The sequence below is a fragment of the Botryllus schlosseri genome, chromosome 10, assembly GCF_051294905.1.
Source record: "Botryllus schlosseri isolate E-star chromosome 10, Bs_hap1, whole genome shotgun sequence".
Classification (NCBI taxonomy): domain Eukaryota; kingdom Metazoa; phylum Chordata; class Ascidiacea; order Stolidobranchia; family Styelidae; genus Botryllus; species Botryllus schlosseri.
In genome coordinates this window covers 16,058,960-16,079,149 of record NC_137245.1, presented here as the reverse complement: position 1 = coordinate 16,079,149, position 20,190 = coordinate 16,058,960, and the positions used below count along the sequence as shown (strand labels likewise).

Below are 20,190 nucleotides of genomic sequence, written 5' to 3'. Positions count from 1 at the left end.
GAGGTTTTTACAGAATTGACGAATTATACGTGTCCGTCCTCCATACTTTCGCGTTCCGGCGTACCAAGCTCATGTGTGTGAATTCATCGAAACGATTTCGACAAACTCAAAAACAACGATCTGGCAATATACTTAGGACGATTCTGACACCACGTGCCGTCGCACAGCAACAGTTCGCCGCTATTCCACCGGTGAAACTATATCAATATCCGGTAACGACTAATCAGCCGACCGACAGCGCCAACACACGTACGTAGCCAAGTCGAATCTGCAACCCCGCACAGAGTCTAATTCTTACAACCGAAGACGATGCCAGACCCCACAGGAAACCTGCACGTGAACGACAGTGCAGGCACACATGAGTTGAGTAACAAGTTGTACGCCGGAAACACCTGTACATTATCGATCTAGATTTTGTACGAATTTCACTGACATTTGTGCATATGGGCCACGGCCACGGCCACGGCTGAAGTTTACGCGGACTTGAGGGTATGTTGGTTACCCTAAGTCACAGTACAACATCGACCGAGATATTGCAATGTTGAACTGGCCACTAATACCGGCCACACACTGAAGTTAATTTTGCCTTCACGTGAACAGCGACGGTACCACTCTGATTGATGATTTGGGCTGTCACGTGGATGAATTTGTATTTGTTTAGGCTTACTTTTTGCTTAGGATTAAATTATTTTGTGTTAATCCAATTTCGGATAACTTGTATATTAGAAAAGCAGTAGAAAACCTTACTCTTGCAATTCTCATACTAAAACTGAAACTGTATAGGCCTAATTTAATGTAGTTGTTTGATAACATTTCATGTAGCCTAATTACTTAAATGGTCGTTGAAATTTAAAGTCTTTACTCGTGTTTGTTACTATCCGATCTCCTTTTTAATGGGGACGGGGTGACCTTTCTGTACCAAATTTGTACTCGACATAGTAAATCGATTTTGTCAATAATGGTCGTATAATCTAATTGGCTTTTCCCTTAATTATTCCTAATTAATTCCCTTTTCCAGTGGAGGTAATGCAGTGATAACGCTGTGATCACTCGCCCATGATATTCCGCTATGTCTCGAATAAGTAACTACTTCTTGTTGTAATGTCTTGACACTCTATATAAGTGTATGTAACACGTGTGAGAGATTACTTTTGATCATGAGACTCTATACGCAACTACTGCAACGTTCTGAATAAACCGATTGTATTGAGCATATATCTGTTACGAAGAACTTCACCAAAGGCAATAGCTTCTCTAGATAAGCATTGTACAGTAGGGTTATGACTAAAAAAAAAATTTTTGCCTGTAGCAGGAATTGATGAACATTTTGGTATAAATTAATAAAATTATAATCATTTTGTTCAAATCGAAAAAAATGTCCCGCACAAACTAACATCAATTTTCGACACTGGTCCAAATATGGAAAAAATTTAAAATTCAAAGATATTCTTTGCTACAAATTTGATCTTCAAATATATGTCCTTTTACACTTATTGTAAAGTTCATTCATCAATTTGACTTCCCTTTCTGTTATTATGTTAAAGCCAGGGAGATCTACGACGGACATATCCGACTTCCAATGGGGTTTTGGGGCACTTTATCGCTGCAGGACATTCGACCGCAAAGATAGCAGCAAATAATCTTTGATATATTCTAAGGCCCGACCGATATTGGATTTTTGGGTCGATACCGATAAAACCAATATCTCACACCTTAGCCGATAACCCCAATACATTCAGCCGATATTCAAAAGAAGTTGGATGTATACTGTATAGCCTACATAAGCAAATCTTCAGAGGGCATTTATTTGAATTGAACATCTTTACAGCTATTGTTACACTTGAACATGAAATGCACTAGAAAGGCTGCATCTGGACACTTGTAAAGTGTAAGCTATATGAAATATATCAATATTCTCAGTCTAGCGATCAAAGATTATAGTTTTCTGGCTTCCTTCCGCCGTGTTGTGACGTCACACGCAAATTGCCGTTAATTTTTCAACTCCAATGGCCGATACCGATAATTCTTTCAAAGTGTGATATCGTCTCGATATTATCGACGAACCGATAATCGGTCGGGCTCTAGTATATTCCATCTTTAGACATCTGGTTAGAATACCAGTCTTCCTGACACGCATTCGCGATAAATAAGCATCTCCAGAGTTATTCTCTATCTGGGGAAGTGGAAGTACGCAACGCAACCCTTGAGCACCCTCTCGCATTGCGTAGAGATGGAAGTTTATGCCATTTGATCAGTGGTAATCTATACTATTTTATTTGAAAGAACGGCATGTTCTGCACATGCCATAGATAAACTTAAAATCATCTATACATCCTCGGTTTTCTAATATTTTCATCTGAAATTCGTGCTTGGTGGATTGCACCTAGTTTTCGTAGTGTTTTACCACATCATCTCCAAATTTGTAGCTGAGAGTTGGATTTCTTCAAGACGTTGGTTCGAAGAACTCTAATATATGCTTTAAGAATCGATAATATGATGTTGGCAAGGGATATGAAAACCCATGCTCATCATTGCATTTCGCAGTTTCGAAACAACGCCATTCTGCCGTCCAGTATCAACAGATGCTACGTTGTCACATATGATATATGAGTTTTTCAAATTTTCCTGTACATCATATTCTTCTAAGCGGTTTTCTAGACCGCTGAAAATACTTAGAGTTGTTCTACTTTCGCCTTTTCGAACACCCAGTTTGATTTTTGCCAGACAAATTGAAATTATACGATATATACAGTCTACATCTAAAATCGGAATTAATAATTATTTATTATTTAATATTGACTGTAAACAAGAACACGATAGGAATAATTCAATCTGGGCGTTCAAAATGTACCAAATTACTATTTTAAATCTTCGCAATAGGCCTTTTGCAGGACTTCGATCACGTGACTAGGTCGCATAGCAACCACAAATTGGTTAGCAAGCTACTTTCTCGCGCACCTGCTTCAGTGCACCAAAGGGGATCGCAGCCTCGGAAATCCAGCCTCGGAAAATAATGAAGTATTGCACGCGCGCACACTCACGCGCTTCAATACCGTGTAGTAGATGCCAGATCAGACTGCGTCTCTGCTAATCATACTCATTTTCGTTAAACGAATTTCTAGCTTAATCATAGAGTGCCCACCTTGAAACTTGATACACTGTTTGATAATATCATTAAGGTGTACCATGCAAAATTTCGTCACCCATCTCCTGATGGAACACCATTAAAATTAACCAAGTACAATACCGACTTTTGCGTATAATCTGTGTTGCGGTAACTTAGCACGCAACTACACACTATAGATACTCAAACTTATATGACCGAATTACCATGCCAATCATTGAGTGCCCACCTTGAAACTTGTTACAGTGTTAGCTGACATCATTATGGTGTACCACACAAAATTTTGTCACCCATCTCATGGTGGAACAACTTCAAAACCAACGCTTTCCAACATCGAATTTTGCGTAAAATCAGTTTTGCGGTAGCCTAGCACGCAACTATACGTACTCAACTGCAATGACGTAATTACCATGCCAATCATTGAGTGCCCACCTTGAAAATTGGTACAGTGTTTATTGACATCATTAAGGTGTACCATGCCAAATTTCGTCACCCATCGCCTGATGGAACAAATTCAAAGCCAACGCTGTCCAACATCGAATGTTGCATGAGCTCTGTTTTGCGGTAGCCTAGCGCGCAACTATACAATACATACTCAACTTCATTGACTGAATAGCATGCTAATCATTGAGTGCCCACCTTGAAACTTGTTAAAGTATTAGTTCACATCATTAAGGTGTACCACACTAAATTTTATCACCTATTTTTTGGTGGAACAACTTCCAAGCCAACGCTGTCCAACATCGAATTTTGCGTGAAATATGTTTGCGCTAGCCTAGCACGCAACTTATATGTGGTCTACTTTAATGACGGATTTACCATGCCAATCATTTAGTGCCCACCTTGAAACTTGTTACAGTGTTAGTTGATATTATTAAAGTGTACCATACCAAATGTTGTCACCTATTTCGTGATGGAACACCTTTCACATTGAAGCAGTCCAATACCAACTTTTGCGTAAAATCTATTTGCTGGCAGAATTCAGTTTCGTTGCAAGTGGTTGTTTTCAGATGACCGATAGTGACCTCTCTATCAAATGCTGCCGGTACTCATCTCATTTCAGTTATAAAGTATTTATGTTGAGGGGAGAACGCAAGGTATAACACAATCTCAAATCCGCCATTCAAGTTTCAGGTTGGCAGCAACTGCTAGATGACTGCAAAAGACCACCCGTCACATACCTACCATATACAACTAAACCCGTCACATTCCTAACGTATGTAGGCCTATACCCGTCACATACCAACCATATATCACCCGTCACAAAGCTCCCGTTGACCTCCTGTAACAATGCTACCGAACTCCCTTATTATGGTGTAATAGAAATGCTCACCCAATGGAGGTGTTAATCAATGATGGGGCATTAACCAACATCTGAGGATCGACCCCATGTGTAAAGGAAAAATGCTGTCCGGGGCAGATTTGGCAGTGCCGTGCCAATTGATCGAAATAAATTTAAACTCGCCGTTGAAGAATTCTTCAAATCAAGGGAAATCAACTTCTCAATAGATCCCCCGAAGGAAATATGTGTGGTACAGCGCGAAACCGATTTTGCGCAAAAGTTGGCATTGCACTGCGTTAATTTTAAAGGTGTTCCATCAGGAGATGGGTGACGAAATTTTGTATGGTACACCTTAATGATATTATCAAACACTGTGCCAAGTTTCAAGGTGGGCACTCAATGATTAAGCCAGAAATTCGTTTAGCGAAAATGAGTATGATTAGCACAGACGCGCGCTGATCTGGCATCTAGCATACGGTATTGAAGCGCGAAACCGATTTTGCGCAAAAGTTGGTATTGCACTGCGTTAATTTTAAAGGTGTTTCATCAAGAGATGGGTGACGAAATTTTGTATGGTACACCTTAATGATATCATCAAACACTGTGCCAAGTTTCAAGGTGGGCACTCAATGATTAAGCCAGAAATTCGTTCAGCGAAAATGAGTATGATTAGCACAGACGCGCGCTGATCTGGCATACGGTATTGAAGCGCGAAACCGATTTTGCGCAAAAGTTGGTATTGCACTGCGTTAATTTTAAAGGTGTTTCATCAAGAGATGGGTGACGAAATTTTGTATGGTACACCTTAATGATATCATCAAACACTGTGCCAAGTTTCAAGGTGGGCACTCAATGATTAAGCCAGAAATTCGTTCAGCGAAAATGAGTATGATTAGCACAGACGCGCGCTGATCTGGCATACGGTATTGAAGCGCGAAACCGATTTTGCGCAAAAGTTGGTATTGCACTGCGTTAATTTTAAAGGTGTTCCATCAAGAGATGGGTGACGAAATTTTGTATGGTACACCTTAATGATATCATCAAACACTGTGCCAAGTTTCAAGGTGGGCACTCAATGATTAAGCCAGAAATTCGTTCAGCGAAAATGAGTATGATTAGCACAGACGCACGCTGATCTGGCATACGGTATTGAAGCGCGAAACCGATTTTGCGCAAAAGTTGGTATTGCACTGCGTTAATTTTAAAGGTGTTCCATCAGGCGATGGGTGACGAAATTTTGTATGGTACACCTCAATGATATCATCAAACACTGTGCCAAGTTTCAAGGTGGGCACTCGATGATTAAGCCAGAAATTCGTTTAGCGAAAATTAGTTTGATTAGTATGATTAGTACACGGTGATTACGTCATTGCAGTTGAGTACGTATAGTTGCGCAAAAGTTGGTATTGCACTGCGTTAATTTTAAAGGTGTTCCATCAGGAGATGGGTGACGAAATTTTGTATGATACACCTTAATGATATCATCAAACACTGTGCCAAGTTTCAAGGTGGGCACTCAATGATTAAGCCAGAAATTCGTTTAGCGAAAATGAGTATGATTAGCACAGACGCAGTCTGATCTGGCATCTACTACACGGTATTGAAGCGCGTGAGTGTGCGCGCGTGCAATACTTTATTATTTTCCGAGGCTGGATTTCCGAGGCTGCGATCCCCTTTGGTCTTCAGTGCTAAATATCGCATATTGTATTGTTGATTTCTGGTCGTAAACGTTTCGGAAATTTGTTGTAGAAGTCATCAGAGATTCACCTATGCTAGATGCCAATCCTGTACAAAGCATATAGAATGATATCGTCAGAATTACGCAGAAATCCGTCGTTAACGTAGCCGTATTTCGGATACAGTATATTATCGTTTTCGGGCTGTAAACGTTTTATATAAAACGCAAGTGTCATGGAGATGCGCAAGGATTCAAATATGTTTGATGTCTTCGATTCATGAACTATGTAAACTCCTTGCGTCAAAATGATTGACATTGTAGCCGTTATATGGTAGTCAACTATGATTTTATGACACAAAATTCGACATTGCAGGACATTGACTGCGTGATATTTATTGCAGCATTAAGTTAGGTGTGGATAGTAAGTATACTATACTATAGTTGTATTGTAGTGGTAGTTGATAATCATTGCAGCATTTTGATGATTGATATCGATATCTTCATACTATATATATATTAAACATCCTATGCTATTGTATGGCTTCTCAGTTGAACAATTCAAAATATTTAGACCTCTACACCTATATTACAAGTTATTGATCATTCTGTCATGCTGCCAAGTGCCACTACCCGAAGAAAAATGATCATCAGCTCCAATTGAGGGTGCAACAAACTGTCCCGAGGCCTGCCTGGATTACTTGATTGATTGCCTGGATTGGATTACTTCAGTCTTTGGCACAGTGCAAATATCTTGAGTTTCAAGACATGGCTATATCACATGTATATGAATTAATGATCTGATGGATTATCCCAAGAGAGCCGAGCATAGGCAACTAAGAAATTGATGATGCCCTCGTCAAGAATTCAGCCTGGAGCCAATTATTATCACCACATAAAATTCGTTCATGCAGTAGAAGGCAGCGTGGTTTCATGCCAACAGAAAATGTCAGCAGATGATCTGGCCACTGACTAACTGTCCTGAACTTCTTTCCCGATGTTGATGTCTGCTTCGAAAATGATATTTCATTTGTGTACAGCAAGACAAGCGCTCTTCCGTAGATGCTATGAATCTGTCTAGACAAGTGGCTATGGAGGTAGATGAAAATACATAGGCATAAGAGTCTCGGCAGTTATTGAACTTGATAAGGTTAACATGCATTTTTCTTCAACTATTTCTTATGCTCTGGGTATCGAATGCACAAAAATTAATAAATTGCACTTCTTTCCAAGTTCATTTGTAAATTCAATGAATCAAAGAATATCATAAGTTCAGAATATTACGGAGTCAATGCAAAAGAAACAATGTTCGTCGTCTTTAGAGGATGTTTCTGAGTTGGTTGAACCAATACACAGAGGGGGTCAGCAACGAAGTACTATTTTACCTGAGTACTAGCGTCATTATGAGTTTAGGCTACTTCCACTTCTACTTGACACTTTTTAGGTAGTACTTTTTTGTCAGTTTGGGGATTTTGTCAACTAGAAAGTAGCTTTGGCGCATGATTGAGGTTGTCATAACAACTGGGCAAAATAGCCCCAGTACCACGGTAACTAAATTAATTTTTGAAAATTGCACATATTTGTGGTGTCATCACCCTTTTGCGTTGATCAAGAAGATGCAACATGAAATGTTTACAGTTTTCACGTGGCATTAATTTCTAAAACTAAGGGACCCAACCAAATCTACTTCATGTAACGAATTTCTTGACTACTTTTCAGAAATTCATTTCTACTTCCACTTGAAGTACTTTGGACATGTCTTGGAATATTGCTACTTGTACTGGAGTATAAATTGAGGCATTACTTGTACTCGGTTCCCAACAATGACCACGTTGACCACCTCTGGGTATAGGATGACCGATCTTGTCACAGCGTTTGAGCTGCTCTAAGAGTTATTTGATAGTTACTTACTTCCCTTAGTTCGCTAAATAGCGCACATATGTGACATCAACTATTTATCAAAATCGCGTGTGATTTGCCAAATCCACTTCAATCGCAGTTGTGAAGTAGTGCTAATAAGATCGGCATTGTATAAGGCAACAATAAAGTGCACTGCTTTGCTTAGTCTTGATGGCAGGTTCTCCCAAAAGATACTTCCGATGTGTTCAGCGGTTTTATAGCAGCACGCCAGCACCCAAACCAGCAGACAGTACATCCTGATCGCCTTGCGGGTTCCGGCTGCTTCAGTCATATCTTCCACCCAAAATCAGGCTCCACAACAGACAAATAGTTCTGCTTGAACTAACAAATAGGCCTACTCTTACCAGAATATAAACCAATCGCTTTACTTCAAATGCATAAATTTAAGTACATATGATCAGAGTTGAGTACCGTAATACGACTACGTGACCGATGGATTTCTGCGTAATTCTGACGATATCATTCTAAATGCTTTGTACATGATTGACATCTAGCATAGGTGAATCTCTGATGACTTCTACGACAAATTTCCGAAACGTTTACAACCAGAAATCAACAGTACAATATGCGATATTTAGCACTGAAGCAGGTGCGCGAGAAAGTAGCTTGCTAACCAATTTGTGGTTGCTATGCGACCTAGTCACGTGATCGAAGTCCTGCAAAAGGCCTATTGGAATTGGGTCACTTAAATTCAAATCAGTAGATAAATAAATTATATAGTCTGTGTCTACAAAAGAAAGCCTATCCTCCATACAGTGAAAACTGGAAATTTTTTGTGCGGGAGGTTTTTGTTCAAACAGTCTTAACTTTTGTGAGTTTTGAAATCAGGACAAAAAAGATCATCATTTGTGACTACAGGCCACACAAAATTTTGCAATTTTTTTTCTAGTCATAGTACAGCCGAGCACCAAGACGATTGGTTAGCTGTACTTTTATACAGATCATCAGAGACAATAAGCTCTAATTGCTGCAGCACGTTTTTGGTCATAACTTTTTTTCCCCCAAGGTAAAAAAAGTGACAAAACCTATCATTGAAAAACTGGTAAAATTATCTTTCCAACGGTATATAATACGTCTTATAAGAATTTTTTCTAGGTTGACCCATTTTAGACCAAATTCTACAGGACTAAATTAACCGCTGCCGGACTCGCTGGCAAGCTTACGCGCGCTTATACGCGTATATTCGTCAACACGATGAAGCTTGTCCTTTCCATGTATTATGGGCATTTATGCATGTACTTAATATACAATTAAATAGTATATTCATATTGAAATGAACCCGAATATTTTCGGCTGACACTCGTCAGGGGTAATCGTCAGCAACTAGTAGAGAATTGGAAAGAACATTGTATATCAACAATCGTATCACAAAATATGACGTCACCAGCATGAAATTTCGAATGAGAGAGCGTTCAATGTACTATTTTTAGGTGATACACGAACTCCTTTTGTTGACAGAGTTTTGGTTGGTGTATTTTGATAAAAGTTGATTCCAAGGCATTTCAATATGAATATACTATTTAATTGTATATTGAAGTTCTGTACCTCCAAGAAGCATGTACTTAACCGTAATATCTTGGTAAATTTGAAACAATTTCAAACCCCTCCCTTTTCCGTCTTGCCACCCCATGTAAAAATAAAAGTCGGCGCCTATGAATGATTACAACTGTATCTTATGCAGAAGCTCGCCAATATGAGGTATGACATTACTCAGAGCACTCTTCGCGTATACCACCTAAGAATCTCTCATGTACCACTGTGGCACGCGTACCACACTTTACGAAGCACTGGTAACTTAATTATTGGTCAATTTGCTTAGCTCGCATAAGCGTCAGTCCAATGTTGTGAAATACATAGTGATCGATATTTTTCGAACCGCTCTCTTGGCCATCAGCGTTGTGCTGATGATGAAATTGCGGGTATGACGAATAATCACGACCCAGAATACAGTAATGCACTGCATGCCTCGCATACCAAGGTTTAGCGCGTTATATATGAACAATTTCGACATGCTTAGTTTAAAAAAGGTGGTGCCAACGAGGCAACAATTCTTAATTTTTTGAACGATCCCTGTAAAATTTTGTTCAGTTTTTTTGAACGATCCCTGTAAAATTTTGTTCAGTGAAAAGTATTGGCATAGCATCTTATAAAATACATCGGAGCTGGAGCTACTTTTCAAACAACCAGCTCAATCAGAATTATATTTGGGGCTCCAGCTCGAAAGCCCTGCTATGAACCACGTCAAAATCATTAAACTGTAACAAAGCCCATTTTATGCAATGAAATAGTGGAAATACTTGCCTGTCACGGCGCAACTGCACTACCTAACTGCAACTCCAATATATTTCATGTCACCAAACGAGAAAACGAAAACAATAACAAATTGCAACGCACTACTGAAATACTGCATGAAAACCATGAAATATCAAACGGCAATGACCGTAGCTCGAAACCGACCAAGATTGCACGTGGCATTTTGGCGAACGCTGAAACTCATCCAAACTTGTCAATAGCGACGCAGCCGTGCATGCACAACGGCCGGGTCATCGCTATCACCTGCACGATCTCAGTGGTCTCGTAATTGATGACAAACATCTTGTTTAAGGTGTGGTTTTCCTTCTGCCCGCCAGTAATCACCAGGTTCCCGTTGAAGGTGGCGAGCCCGGCAAACTCCAACCCGGGCTCGGGCAGCTCGCGCCACTCCTGCAGCGCGCAGGTGTTGGGGTCGTACTTGAAAATGTGATGGGCGTTGTTGGATATCATGTAGATGTGGTCTTGGAACAAGGTGCAGCACAGACGTGCTAGCGGTCGTCCGAGCGGCAGTATATCCCACTGGTCAACGAGAGGGTCGTAACGTTGAATGCAGTCCAGTATTACTTTGCTCGAATTACTAGGCTCCTCCGTCATGCTAACGCCACCGATAACATACAGCTTCTCTTTATAGGATATCACGCCCGGGGAATAACATCTTTTCGGCAGTGGTTTAACGGCTTCCCATTGGTTAAACGCGGGCCTGTACCGCTCTACCTGATCCAAAACTATCGGTTTTTTCCTTCCTTTCTGAGACGCCATCAGTCCACCAGCCACGTACACAGCTCCTTCTGCTGTGGCAGAACCATGTCTTTCTCTCGGCGTCAACATGCTAGACAGTTCATTCCATTGGTTAATGTTGGATAAATAGAGCGATGCCGCGTTAGCAGTTAAGCCCGAATTACAGTGGCCGCCGGTGACATACACATTATTCTTCTGAGCACAAACGCTGTAGCTATGCATGGTGCAGTGTGGCGTTATAATATCCGCTAAAGATATCCATCCATTTTGCGGATGGTAATACTCCGCGTGGTGCAAACGTCGATTGTTGCAAATACCGCCGACGATAAACAGCACTTCCGTGATGCCGTAAGCATCCCTCGGCTTCGTGTGCGGTAATTGCATTTGCTTCCATTCGTTACAGCCCAAAGCAATGTATTTCCCTGCCTCCGATATCAACTCGTGAACCTCCGGTCGATTTTGCAGCAACGCGTGCTTTGAAACAGTCTCGAACAAAAAGTGCGGACTGACAAAGAGAAAGCGTACGCATTTCAAAACATCAAAGATGTGTTCGCCCCTCGTGTCGCAGTACTGCAACCAGGAGACAGCCGCGTGGAAGACGTGCTCTTCCCTTTGAACGGCCAGAGCGTCGTCAGACAGGTAGGATTGCAATACAGATAGAGGCAGTCTGAGAAACTCCTCCTGCTTCGAGACTTTGAGGAAATGAGTCATCGCGAATTTCCGCGCCTTCGCCGACAGAGAATGCAGAGAGTGAAGCTCGCCGAATTGCATCAAACCCAAGCAGTTCGCTTCGGTGACTTGACGCAGGAGGAAGTTTTCGCAGTTTGCTTTCAGCTGGTCAAGTTGAAAGTAATCGGCGGCCTCCACGATATCCTGCACGTTGTCTGCCTGTACCTGTATCGATTCGGCGTAGACGTGTTTCACGATCAACTCGATGATCTCGTACTTGTGCCCTTGAATCGTGACTTTGTCTTCTTGGCACTCTCTCATGTTGGAACGCAGCAACGCATGAAAGTATTTACTGCAAGCCGCCAGCACTACGCGGTGACATGCGATCTCTCTATCACCGACTACTAGTTTTACGTCAGTGAATTGTTCGTCTTGGCGCAGCCGCTGTAGATTTTTAGCGAGCTGCAGCATAGGTCCTGTCGTTACAGAATCGTACTTGATAGAGAATCCAGTTTCAACGCACGAATCGCTTGAGCTGCTCCTGTGGCGTTTGCCGGTTCGATTACTGCTCTGCGGGCCGCGACTCGTGCTTGGTAAATCACTCACTCGTAGTATTTCATCTTCAGGAATGTTGTTCACTCGCATCAACGGGGCCATGGCCGCCTCTGCGTGGGGGTTATGACGCCGATGCGCTCGTGCATTTCTATTCCCCATAAATTCATCTTCGACATCGGAATAACTGCTGAACTCTGACTCTTCGCCAAAGGAATCAGATGAAAATCCAGATGGCGAGGGGGGCAATACAAAGGCGTTGTTGGCCCGGCGTCCGTCTCCATCGCCTTGATGTCCTTGGTGGTCTCGCTCGTGGCGATTGCGGCCTCTGCCTCGCCTTTGCCCCGCCGCACGGCGTACATGTACCATGTAACGGCGCATGTCCGCTCGATCGGGGTCACCGTTTTCGTAATTAATAATGTTGTGATGTAGGCGGTCTGCGATGTTCCTTCTTTGATTCCTTTGAGCCATCACAAATATACTTATTTCTGAAAGTAGCCATGGAAAGAATATAACGTGAAACTGGCCTGTCAGATGAAAATCGAATCTGCCCATAACTTGTCAACCAGCAACATTATAGTCCTACCGGAAAGGCCTACTAAGATTATATTAATTACATATACACACTGCTTTCATACATAGACCTCAGTTGAGAGCATGCTAGGAATTAGAAATTGTATCTCTACCAAAGTGACCTTTCATAATTATATATACAGTGGCAGTGGAAGAGCATGACCCAAATTTGAGGTTTATTGGCAACTCGCAACCCAAGCCTAACACATTGACAAAATTGCATTTTCAATGTTTGTATGCTGCGTTCGTGGGGCATGTAAGGAACAAGGAGAAGATGCCGACAGGCGACAACCAATTGTACACTATGCAGTCCTATGAAATGTGATTGAATAAAAAACAGTCATTGATTTAGTGAGGTTGATTTTCAATGCATACATCAATCGTTTCTCTCCGTTTTCTAGTGATAAACTCCTGGCAGGTCAAGCCATCAAACCCCTGAAATACCTGAATCATCGAAATTGTACATTGATTTTACAAAACCAAGCACTGAAAAACAATATTAGCCCTTAGCATGCAAGATGTTGGTAAAATCAGGAAATCTGTGACTCATTTGTTCTGCGACCCCGTAGTACACGCTATACGTCAGTAACTGATCATACTCCGAGAACCACTAATATAGCCAAGGCCTTAGGACGGAGGTGTCAAACTCAAATTGTCCCGGGCCGGGCGCCGGGTTCAAACCTTCAAATCGCTTGATGGCCTTACCCACTACTGATGCAAAAATAGGCTTACCATACGTCCTCTTTCAAGAGGATTTGTCCTCTTTTTCGACTTTTTTCAAAGTGTCCTCGGAGGACGGCCTTTTGTCCTCTTTTTTGAAAATTTAGGCCAGATTTAGAGCAAATTGCGAGTGATATGCCGTAAATTAGTACAGAAGTGACGCCCCGGAGGGTATTTCAAAGCTACAAACGCTATATTGAGCTCCGAGCGGAAAGAAGACTTTTTTTTTATTATTATTTTTTAGTCATTCACTTAGCAATATGCGGAGAAAAAAAACGGCATTTTGAGCTCTGAGCGCGGAGTGATGACCGTTTTTTTTTTTTTTTTTAGTAAACAGGTCACAAAGTGGGAAAAATTCACCGGTTTTTGAGAATTCTACTCCAGTTTTGCAAGTCTCAAATTTCTGAAAAAGTGTCCCTCTTTTTAGATTTCCAAAATATGCTAAGCCTATGCAAAAATGTTGTCTCGTGTCCTTTATTTTCACATGAATACTTTATTATCAAGCATAGCATATCATATATATATTATCACGGATCATAGGGGTTCCATTCTAGCAGATTTAATCGCGAACAAAGGAATTGACAAAATGCGATGATTGGCCGGTCGAGTATAGTTATGAATCGCTAAAACAAAGGCGCTAACCACGATATATGTTCCATATTTCTATGCTCCCTTCAGTTATGCAGTGCGATCAGCAACTTCGTATATAACTATCCACTTCGTCCAGTCTCGCCCACCATTCTAGATGAGAGTACGATTCGATATGACTCATTTCGTGAAAGAAAGGAATGCGATCCACTCGCGGCGACATAGAGTGACTCGTCTCGCAAAATCAGGATCACATAAGAAATAGACTACAGAATGTGATAATGAAGTGAGGCATGTTTAAGAACAGGCTTTAGGCGACGTCCATATGTAATAAATTGGTCCGACAATCTCGAAATACTGGTGGTAACCCTACATTGCGGGGGAGTTAGCGTGGTGGTGATGATAAGCCTGCCACACGGGTAGCTCGGGTTCGATTCTGCGTCGAAATTGTTTTGGGGCTCCTCTTCCCCCGTGTCGCTGTTCCTACGACGAGAAAAAGGGCCCAAAAACGTCGAAAGAACGCACTCACAAGAAATGGAAAGAGCCGCTGAATAGAAATAATATTCGTAAAAGAACTGTCGAGATGGATGGCAGTTTAAGATACCGTAACTGGTTGGTCGGCATCCTCCTATATGTTCATTACATCGCATTGTGTCTTGTCGCATTGTATAATTATTGTATGTGTCTTGATCAGATGAAAATATAATCTGACGATTATAGATTGCTATTATTATCATTCGTTATTGCCTTATATCCACGAGGACTCTTCCCGCTATTGCAACAATTTGTTAACTTAGAAACTACATTATGCTTCGTTGAAAAGCTATTACCAGCACCATCAGTTTTTACGGCTTGAAAAAGAGCAATAGGACTCGGGAACATAGTAAGGGCCTGTCAACTGATCTATATAAACTGCCGCCGACCGATTTCAATACGTCCGGGTCCTATGTTTATAGGTCCCGTTTGTTTTGCTCGCGGACTATAATAATGTTTACTATCGCCGCCTGTCGTGGAATTGAAGCATGCAGCAGCACGGCAATGCTTTCTGCTCTGCTTTCACCGTTGCATTCTGTTATGTTGTTATAGTGACGTGCTGTGCCATCAATTTATATGAACACTGCGAAGGTGAATATAGTCATTTACCGAGTCAGGGAGATCGGCTGGCCCTACGGAGTTCATCAACCGCCCGAAGTTCTCAAACATAAACAATTCTGTGTGTGCTTTACTACGGTACCTACCCTGTATTAATAACGAAGTAAGCACATTAGCACACACTATTGAAAATGAAAAATACATCAATATGATCCATCCTTAGGCTGAAGTCACTTTGGTGTTGAGATGCCTGCTTTGTATAGTGTTCGTTTTGTCTCTTTGTCCTGACGAGTGACGATCGGTACAGCGTATAGGTAAGATTTTGGTTTTTGGAGTACAACATTATGGAATATGCAGGCAACTAATCCAGGTTACTTGATGCCTAGAATGTTTTGACTCATGATTTGAATCTTGGAATTTGGTTTGCTTTATCTCATAGAATTCTGGCAAATATTTTGATAGTGGTTGCCATGATTATAGAGCACATGGTTGGAGAAGAAACAACAGGCATACCGGTATATTTTTTACACAGGGTTGAGTTCTGAGTACGCCTGGTCAATGCACCAATTCACTGAGTACGCCTGGTCAATGCACCAATTCAGGTGTTCTGGTTTTCCATGGCAAAATGCGATTTTTCACCAATATATATATATTAATGCAAATTGTTGTATTATATTGTTTGTTTGAACTCGCTTATAATATTATACCGTGCTGCCATATCGTCTGACAATGCATATGATTATGGTCCAGCCAAAGTTGTATTCCATCTCTGCATTGTACGTGATGAATTTTGTCACTTTATTGATAGTTGGAATGTCAATTTGATTAACTTAAATTTGTATTCTGAGCTTGTGAAATATCATATAACAATCTAGATGGGCCTATGTGTAGATCAAATAATAGGCTATTTCTGTGTGTTTTATGGTGTTTAATTTTCCATACCGTAACTGTTTTGGTTCAGACTAATTACAACTGTATTTTGCAATCCGGTATTGAACAGAACGTTTCAACGATGAGTAGACATTTTGAGAATACCGCTTTCGGCCATGAGATGCCAGCCAACTTATTGACGATGACGAATGAAGGCATATCTATCAAGGATGATGTGAAGGCAAAGTTAAAACGATGTCTGAATGATATGTTGCAAGAAATAGACCACGCAGACTGTTCATTTGATGCTCGTGATAATTCAGTATACACTGGCATGACTGGATACGCGTTACTGTACTTGCACATGTACGAAGTTTTCAATCATCCATCTCATCTGACTCTTGCCACATCATATGTTGCTGGTGCGCTGGAGAAATTTAAGCGCCGCCGTATAACATTCTTGTGCGGTGACGCTGGACCCCTAGCACTTGGTGCTGTGATTTATAATATGAATGGACACAAAGGCAGGTCACTTGAATGCCTGGATAGGCTGAAATCAATAGTAACCTCCGTTCTCCCTATGTCTAGTGAAACATATGATGAATTGCTATACGGAAGAGCTGGATACCTGTACTCTCTTTTATACGTGAGAAAATATCTTGGAGAGCAGAGTGTTTCAGACAAAATTATTAATGATGTTGTTGACAGCATGGTTGAATCAGGTAACAATCAAGACATCAGCAAATCGTCCAGTTCACGACTTGCTTACAAGTGGCACGGCTCGGAATACATTGGTGCCGCGCACGGCTATATCGGAATACTGTATCTCATGCTTCACACAGATTACAAACGCCATGACGAAGCCATCAAGTCCACATTGCAATTTATTCTCGATTTACAATACCCTTCTGGAAATTTTCCCTCTTCGTGTGGAAGTGACAAGGATAAGCTGGTGCATTGGTGTCACGGTGCACCAGGAGGTATTTATCTTATGATAAAAGCCTATTCTGAATTCAAGGAAGACAAGTATTTGACCAGTGCACAGAAGGCTGCGGACACCATCTGGGAACGGGGTCTGCTGAAGAAGGGTTATGGGATATGCCATGGTGCTGCGGGTAATGGGTATGCATTTCTGGCTATGTACAATCTGACAAAGGACCCCAAGTACCTTTACCGCGCCATTTACTTTGGGCTTTGGTGTTGCGATTACAAGCGCAGGCAAGGCCTACGAATTCCTGACCGGCCCTATTCTATGTTTGAAGGAATAGCGGGAACTGCCTACTTTTTATCTGACCTTTTTCAGCACGAAAAGGCTGCCTTTCCTGCCTTTGAACTGTAAATTCTTTCGCAAAAAAGAGCCGCATCGTGCAAAAACCATGATTATATTGGGAACTGCAGTAGAAAAACTGATAAAACTGTGGACTGAATAAACACAAAAGTTGTTAATGATGACGGCGACGACTTAATTGATGTCTTCATCATTTAGGAAGTACTTCTCTAAAATACCGAGTGATTTCTCGTTAATGTCTGGATTTGGATGGGTGTGCAATGCTTCCAATTTGTCCAGTCCGCCACATTCTTCGACGAGCAGTGCATAAGGATTTAGATTCTCCGGATGCATCTGCGCATCGCTGGTTCCTAGTCTCAAGATGTTATACAACGCATTCAGGGCAACGGACACTGCTTTTGGCTCTGGTTCTGCTAATAACTGGCACATAGGCTTGATACAGCCTAACTGGACCAAATAGCGCATTTGATCGGCCGTCCCACCTGATGTAGCGTTCGATATTGCCCAAGCTGCTTCTCTTCGTATTTTAATATCCGAATGTGACATGTTATTAATAAGACATGGAACTATGTTCGCTTGCAATACTTGTTGAATCTGGGTTTTATTTCCAGCGGTGATGTTCGATACAGCCCATGTTGATTCTTTGGCAATGTTTTCGTGGCCAGAATTCATTAGATGACACAAAGACGGCAACACTGAACAGTTCAAAACAATTTCAGTCTGGACATCATCACCGGTTACTATGTTGCCGACTGTCCGCAAAGCGTTTGCCACGATAGACTCATCATGATGCAGAAGTAATTCCACTACTCTTCTGCACACCCCACTATCTATTACTGCCTGTATTTTGCTGTTAGGACCGTCAGCCAAGTAGGATAATGCCCTACATGTGTCCGCCAGTATGTTGGTTTCCGTGTGATACAACATTTGTGCTAATATAGGAAGAAACTGCCGGACTTTTTCAAAATCAGGCGGAGGTGCTTTGCCTCGACAGAGATTAGAAATAGTCCATATCACATTCCTGGTTAAGGATAGTCTTCCCTTTATGTTCACCAATTTAATCAATGGAGCCACACTGCTGCCATTTAATATAACGTCCCGTAACTTGGGTCCATCGCCTGAAATATTTCCTAATGCCCACACAGCTTGTTCTTGCACTTCAATGTGCGGAGATGACAGAAGTGCGATGAATAGAGGAACTGCTTGTGCCTCCACAACCACTTGAGTCTGTTCTCTTGTTCCGGATGCGATATTCGTCAAAGCCCAAGCAGCTTCAAACTGCAAATTAGGATGTTCTTCGATCTTGAGAAATTCTACGAATACAGGAACTGCCCCCGTTTGAATAATTTCGTCTATTGGTGGACATGGTTCTTTGGATAGAATCTTCCTCAAAATTTGTGTCGTTTCCAATTGTTCGTTGGGGGGCTTGGATGGTAGCATTGCAACAACTTTACTCAGGAAAGAATAATCTTGATATTCTGGCGGTATAGGTTTGATGTTGGCGACATGGTCATCAGTCAGATCGCCCAGGTTTATATTTCTTCTTTTGAAGACTTGATCATCACGTCTTTGTTTCCTCAGCTGCAATCCCTCCATCTCTCTCTTCTTTCTCAGTTCGTCTTTGTCAGACTTGCCGCGGTTTTTATAGTGATACATCCTGTCACTTGAAGCCATTTCTTCACCGATTCCAGGCTGACGAAAGTACAGACCCCACTTAATCTTATATGAGCTAAAATTGAACCAACAATTGCCACTTTCACTGCAGCATGAAACTCGTACGACAGTAATTACCTTGGGTGCTGAGGCGCAAACCAAAGCCTTCAATAGAGTCCTATTTTCATACCCTTTACAGAACAGATTCTTTCAACTGATCAACTCAAACTGTGGCTATAGACCCGCGTCGCATAACGCAGGGGTCTTGGTCGAATAGCACCATATATATATATGACGCAACTAGAAACTCAGTCGAGAGCGATGATTCACCACGAAACCTTCCGCCGACTTCTTTAATGGTTTCACTGCTTAAATTCTAACCACACAGCACACGGAAGTGCAACCAACCAGCACTGCCGGCACAGCGCGTTTCGAGGAAATGCGTATTATTGACAATTTCACATGTACTTTTTGCGATGAGTGGCTTGGTCACGGTCAGTGAGTTATGAGCAAAACCTGCATCATATGTGACATGGTGGGAGAAACTATAGATAACTAACCTGGTTGCTAGTTACTGCTACAACCAGGGCCGGGCGAGCTCGCTGGGGACCCAGAATAATTTCGGTAATCAACATGATCATATTTTATGGGAGCACTATATAAAAGTAAATTTTCTTCGCACTTTGCGCGATCATAAATGTCTACTCTTTAATATGGCTACCCTCCCCGCCCCAAGAATAAATACTCATGACTAGGGCGATTTTTTGACATGTCAAAATTGTTTACAAAGTTAAAACTTTTTTGCAACCTGCATTTCGTTTGTATCGTAGGCTTACCATATTTTGGAAATCTAAAAAGAGGACACTTTTTCAGAAATTTGAGACTTGCAAAACCGGAGAAGAATTCTCAAAAATCGGTGAATTCCCACTTTGTGATCGGTTGACTAAAAAAAGGGTCAACTTTCCGCTCAGAGCTCAAAATACCGTTTTTTTGTCCACATTGCTAGGTGGTTGACTGAAAAAAAAGTCAACTTTTCGCTCAGCGCTCAAATCACCGTTTTTGTACCGTAGATTATGCACAGTCGGTGAACTTATAATTTGAAATTTTACAGCTTGTAGCGTACTTTATAGGCC

The 20,190-nt window shown here is 41.5% G+C and overlaps 3 protein-coding genes and 1 long non-coding RNA gene across 6 annotated transcripts; 2 read left to right on the top strand and 2 right to left on the bottom strand.

Moving 5' to 3' along the window:
• The first annotated feature begins 2,961 nt into the window (after positions 1-2,961).
• On the top strand, positions 2,962-4,087 carry LOC145447711 (uncharacterized). The gene is made up of 2 exons (XR_013917688.1): positions 2,962-3,371; positions 3,990-4,087. It is a non-coding gene; the product is annotated as an uncharacterized LOC145447711 (long non-coding RNA).
• Positions 4,088-10,326: 6,239 nt separating this feature from the next.
• LOC145447939 (kelch-like protein 24) lies at positions 10,327-13,614 on the bottom strand. The gene has a single exon (XM_080326214.1). The coding sequence runs from the start codon at positions 12,826-12,828 to the stop codon at positions 10,495-10,497; it is 2,334 nt and encodes a 777-aa protein (XP_080182340.1). The 5' UTR covers positions 12,829-13,614; the 3' UTR covers positions 10,327-10,494.
• A 1,329-nt stretch (positions 13,615-14,943) lies between these two features.
• LOC145447944 (lanC-like protein 2) lies at positions 14,944-17,568 on the top strand. Of its 3 annotated transcripts, none has more exons than XM_080326222.1 (3): positions 14,944-15,409; positions 15,470-15,560; positions 16,247-17,568. In XM_080326222.1, the coding sequence occupies exon 3, from the start codon at positions 16,259-16,261 to the stop codon at positions 17,453-17,455; it is 1,197 nt and encodes a 398-aa protein (XP_080182348.1). In that variant the 5' UTR covers positions 14,944-15,409; positions 15,470-15,560; positions 16,247-16,258; the 3' UTR covers positions 17,456-17,568. The 3 variants fall into 3 exon arrangements, with proteins under 3 accessions (XP_080182348.1, XP_080182346.1, XP_080182345.1); XM_080326220.1 differs by having other exon boundaries at positions 14,949-15,409; positions 16,208-17,568; XM_080326219.1 differs by having other exon boundaries at positions 14,950-15,409; positions 15,779-17,568.
• Positions 17,483-19,510, bottom strand: LOC145447943 (importin subunit alpha-7-like). Its single transcript, XM_080326218.1, has 2 exons — positions 19,196-19,510; positions 17,483-19,133 (listed from the first exon to the last, which is right to left on the bottom strand). The coding sequence occupies exon 2, from the start codon at positions 19,076-19,078 to the stop codon at positions 17,579-17,581; it is 1,500 nt and encodes a 499-aa protein (XP_080182344.1). The 5' UTR covers positions 19,079-19,133; positions 19,196-19,510; the 3' UTR covers positions 17,483-17,578.
• Between the last annotated feature and the right edge of the window lie 680 nt (positions 19,511-20,190).

Bases quoted from the DNA above. Each gene is read 5' to 3' on its own strand.
- LOC145447939 (XM_080326214.1), bottom strand. From the start codon at position 12,828: ATGGGCAGATTCGATTTTCATCTGACAGGCCAGTTTCACGTTATATTC.
- LOC145447944 (XM_080326219.1), top strand. From the start codon at position 16,130: ATGTGTAGATCAAATAATAGGCTATTTCTGTGTGTTTTATGGTGTTTA.
- LOC145447943 (XM_080326218.1), bottom strand. From the start codon at position 19,078: ATGGCTTCAAGTGACAGGATGTATCACTATAAAAACCGCGGCAAGTCT.